The 4,903-nt window shown below is 38.3% G+C and overlaps 2 protein-coding genes across 2 annotated transcripts in view; both read right to left on the reverse strand.

The window, feature by feature from the left end:
• LOC107061942 (uncharacterized mitochondrial protein AtMg00810-like) overlaps nucleotides 1-572 on the reverse strand; it is a 16,953-nt gene extending 16,381 nt beyond the window's left edge. The window contains exon 1 of the mRNA XM_015311989.1: nucleotides 79-572. Coding sequence (XP_015167475.1) covers nucleotides 79-572 — 494 coding nt within the window. The remainder of the gene's footprint in view (nucleotides 1-78) is intronic.
• Nucleotides 573-2,579: 2,007 nt separating this feature from the next.
• Nucleotides 2,580-3,500, reverse strand: LOC107061943 (uncharacterized). The gene has a single exon (XM_015311990.1). It carries the CDS (start codon nucleotides 3,498-3,500, stop codon nucleotides 2,580-2,582), a length of 921 nt encoding a protein of 306 aa, XP_015167476.1.
• Between the last annotated feature and the right edge of the window lie 1,403 nt (nucleotides 3,501-4,903).

Below are 4,903 nucleotides of genomic sequence, written 5' to 3' on the forward strand. Positions count from 1 at the left end.
TGGGTGGGGGGGTTGGGTGAGGGTCGAGCATGAAAGATTGGATTAGCAATAAGATAAGTAGCACATAAGCTGTCACACCAGAGCTTAAGAGGTTTAGGCAAATGAACATGTAATTCTTGTAAAAGATGTTGTAACCATGTAATCTCAGCCGTAGCAACAACTAAGCCTCGGTATTCAGATTCAGTACTAGATTGTGAAACAACTCTTTGCTTCTTGGAACACCATGATACCAGATTAGACCCTAGGAAAATACAATAACCATGAGTGGATCGCCGATCATCAGGACTCCCTGCCCAGTCCGCATCAGAGAAGCCATTGACAACTAATGTCGGAGATTGTCGAAGTTGTAAACCAAGATGCATAGTCCCTTTTAAATAACGCAGCACTCGCTTCAGCGCATGAAAATGAGCAACAGTAGGAGAATGCATAAATTGACATAAATTGTTGACAGAATAAGATACATCTGGCCTAGTAATGTTGATATACTGAAGAGCTCCAACTAGGCTTCGATATAGCGCTGGATCTTCAAAAGGAGTGCTTCCATGCTTGGATAATTGCAACCCACTGACCATTGGAGTTGAAATCGGTCATGCACCATTCATATGAGCTCTCCGTAAAAGGTCTCTAACATATTTGGTTTGAGATAATACTAGACCAGTAGGAGAAGCAGTAACCTTCACACCTAAAAAATAATGCAAGTCTCCTAGATCTTTTACAGCAAAGTCAAAGGACAACTTATGAATGAGAGCATTTATGAAATCAGTAGAACTTCCTGTGACTATAAGGTCATCCACGTAAACCAACACAATAGTAATGTTGGAACCACATGAATGAATAAACAGAGAAGTATCCGACTTAGAGCTACTGAAGCCAAAGCAAAGTAATGTTGAACTAAGCTTCTCAAACCAAGCCCTAGGGGCTTGTTTGAGACCATACAACGCCTTATGTAAACGACACACATGATAAGGAAACTGCGGATCAATAAATCTAGTAGGTTGAGACATATATACCTTTTCTTGTAACTCACCATGTAAAAATACATTCTTGACGTCAAGTTGGCGAAGAGACCATCCTTTTAACAAGGTTAAAGTCAAAATAACTCTAATTGTGGTAGGTTTCACAACAGGACTAAATGTATCATGATAGTCGATGCCAGCTTTCTGATTATACCCCTTTGCTACTAGACGAGCCTTATAACTTTCAATGGACCCATCTGGATGAAGTTTGAGTTTAAAAATCCCTTTGCTACCAATAATGTTCTTTATATTGGATGCGGGTACGAGGGTCCAAGTTCCTTTTTGAATGAGAGCATTGTATTCCTCTTGCATAGCTTTCCTCCATTTTGGATCCTTATTTGCCTGGGTAAAACAAGTTGGCTCAATAGGAAGAGATGAATCTGAAAGTGGATATTTGGTGGAGAGGTTGGCTTGAGGTCTAGTCATTTTACCTTTGTTTCTTGTAATCATGTGATGATGAGCATTATTTGTGGTAGTGTACTTAGTTCTAGTGGATGTGTTAAACTTAGGAATCTGTTGAGAGGGTTGATTGTGCAAGAGTGGAGAAGGTAACTTAACTGGAAGGTTTATATTAGTTAAGGAATTTGGAGGAAGATGAGTACAAGGTTGTGTAAGGGGAGTTGGCAGGGGAAGTGTGTTGCTGGATGTAGAAGTATTGCATGAAGCAATTACGGTTAACATAGGTGAGCACACAGAAGGTGAAGGACTTGCAGTGATGACACGATTTGAAGTGACGTATGGAAAAAGAGACTCATCAAAGACAACATGACGAGTAATATAGATACGACCAGTTGGAACATGAAGACATTTATAACCTTTATGATTTGAACTATATCCTAAAAAAATACATTGAGAAGATCGAAAAATAAGCTTGTGAGAAGTGTAAGGTCGTAAATAAGGATAGCAAGCACAACCAAATACTTTCAATCTTTAGGATAGGAGTTGGCATACGATTTATGAGATAGGCTATAGTAGAGAATGCATAGTCCCAAAATTGAAGAGGAAGAGAGGCATAAGCTAGAAGAGCTAAGCCCGTTTCAACTATGTGACGATGTTTTCTTTCGGCGGAGCCATTTTGTTCATTAGTGTGAGGACAAGACATCTGATAAAGTATGCCAACTTGTTCAAAATATTTAGAGCATTTTTTATATTCTCCTCCCCAATCAGACTGGACTACCTTTATTTTACGTTCAAAGTAGTTTTCAACTTGTGATTTAAAACGTAAAAATATAGTATATACCTCACTTTTAGATGACATAGGATAAAACCAAGTATATTTGGTGCAATCATCAATAAACACAATATAATAATGAAATTTATTGCTTGCTAACAAATGAGCAGGACCCCATACATCAGAGTGAATCAGGTCTAAAGGATGGAGCGACAATGAAGTTGAAATAGGAAAAGGTTGTTTATGACTTTTGCCTTGTTGGCAGGAAGCGCAAACACCTAAAATTTTATTCATAGGAATTGCTAGATTGAGAGCATTACTAACACTTTGAATAATTTTTATTGAAGGGTGACCTAAACAACTATGCCATACATCGAGAGATGGTTTCGTCACTAGAAAAACTTGAGGTTTATTGAATGAGCGTAAATCAGATCTGCTAATGGAGAGAAGCCTGTAGAGGCCATCTTCAAGTCTCCCTTCCAATAGGACCTTCCCGTTGCCCGATCCTTCACAAGACAAAAATAAGGATGAATTTCAAAAAACACATTGTTGTCAACAGTGAATTGTGCTACACTTAATAAGCTTTTAGTAATTTCAGACACAAATAAAATATTCTTCAAATGCTGTGAGCGGGACGAAGAAAGCAACTTAGAATCACCAATATGATAGATAGGCAAACCTGTTCCATTACCAACCACAATTTGCTCATTACCACTGTAGTCTCCACGGATAGTGACATTATTGAGATCATTGGTGAGATGATTTGTAGCCCCGAAATCAGGATACCAAGCTGGGTCAGAGACCGTATTTGGTTGGGCTATAAAGGTTGCCATTTGAGTATTAGAACTTGTTTGATAAGCATGATTAAAACGATGATAACATGTTAATGTAGTGTGTCCATATTTGTTACACACTTGACATTGAGAAGATCCCGTGGGATTATGAGATTGACCATGACCCATATTATATCGACCTCGACCTCGACCTCGACCTCGTCCAAATCTTCCATTGTTATTATTTGATATAGTGTTCTTGCGGAAACCGTTCTCTTTCTTTTGACTAGTATTAGAATTTCTTATTGTCAAATTAACTTGAGCAAGACCTTGTTCTATAAGATTCAAACTCTCAAGCCTAGTTTCATGACTTAAGAGCAGTTCATGGAGATAAGCGATGGAGATAGCTTCTGCCCTAGAGGTAACTGAAACAACCAAAGCATCGTAATTCGGGCCTAGGCCACTAAGAATGTAGAGATTGAGATGGTCATCTTTGACTGGTTGTGCTGCTGCAGCAAGGTTATCCGCAATAGACTTCATTTTTGAAGGTAATCGATCATGGACAAAGAGCCTTTCTTTGTGGTCTGCAACTGAAGACGAAGTTGCATAAGTCGCGCCTTCGATTGAGATGCAAACATATTTTCTAATGTTTGCCAAACTTCCATGGATGAGGCACACCCCACAACTTGTGCCAAAACGCTTTCAGTGAGAGTCGAAATAAGCCAACTAAGGAGTAATTGGTCCTGTTTTCTCTATGCTAAGTACGCAGAATTCACAACCGATTCATGTAAATTTTCGTTGGTTAAATTATCGGGGATGGATTTTTCAGGGCACTTATATGATCCATCAACGTACCCTTCCAGGTCATGACCTCTTATCGCAGGTAAAATCTGTGACTTCCACAATACATAATTATATCTATCTAACTTGATCAAATTTGGATGTGGAAAATTGGTAGATGATGAACTACTGATTGATGAGTTGGCCATGGTCAAAGATGTTGGACCCTCATTTAGAAGTGTTCACGCTCTAGTTGAGGTCTGGGCGTGTGGGGGAGTGTTAAGATGTCCCACATCGATAGAGGGATGGAAATTTGGTCTCCTTATATGGACTTGGACAAACATCCCTTCATGAGCTAGCTTTTAGGGTTGAGTTAGGCCCAGGTGCCATATCTTTACATGGTATCAGAGCAGGGCCCGTCTCACCGGATGTTGGGGCCCCCAAAATAAAAAATTTCCCACGCACCAGATGCTAAGCACTGGGGGTGAGGTGTGGTGTTAAAGAATGACAAAAGTCTCACATCGGTGATTAATGAGTAAGGTGGACTCTTTATAAGACTTGGGCAATTCTCCTCCCTTTGAGCTAGCTTTTGGGGTGTGAGTTAGGTCTAAGACCTAATTTAACATAGTGTGTGATCATCTCATCTAAAAGTTTAAGCTGTTAGAGAGAGCACACTTTTATTATCTAATTATATTCTTAACACGCCCCCTCACGTTGCGGGCCTGATTTTTTTTATCATGGGCCAAGCACGTGGATTTTTTTTTATTTAGGCGATGGTGAGATTCGATCTCAGGACCTCTGCCTGCTCTGATACCATGAAAGAGTTTTGATTGAATTGATAATTTTATCAATGATACATCCAATATTTAAATACTAAGATAGGAGAAGGACTTAGAGTCCTAATAGAATTAAAAGAGTACTTAACTCTATCTACAATAACTATATACAAATATTTAAAATCTGTCCATCCTTATCTAAGATTAGTAGATATCCTAACAGAGGGTAGGGATAAAAAAAATGAAATTTTAAAGTTAAAAAATATTTTTAAAAAACAAACATAAAAATATTTTTAAAAAACAAACATAAATTTTTTTTTGGGAGGGGGAAGGGGTGAAAAAATAAAAATTTGAAGTTGAAAATATTTTTTAAAAACAAACTTAAAT

Source organism: Solanum tuberosum, unplaced genomic scaffold (genome assembly GCF_000226075.1).
Source record: "Solanum tuberosum cultivar DM 1-3 516 R44 unplaced genomic scaffold, SolTub_3.0 scf00181, whole genome shotgun sequence".
NCBI lineage: Eukaryota > Viridiplantae > Streptophyta > Magnoliopsida > Solanales > Solanaceae > Solanum > Solanum tuberosum.

Bases quoted from the DNA above. Each gene is read 5' to 3' on its own strand.
- LOC107061943 (XM_015311990.1), bottom strand. From the start codon at position 3,500: ATGAAGTCTATTGCGGATAACCTTGCTGCAGCAGCACAACCAGTCAAA.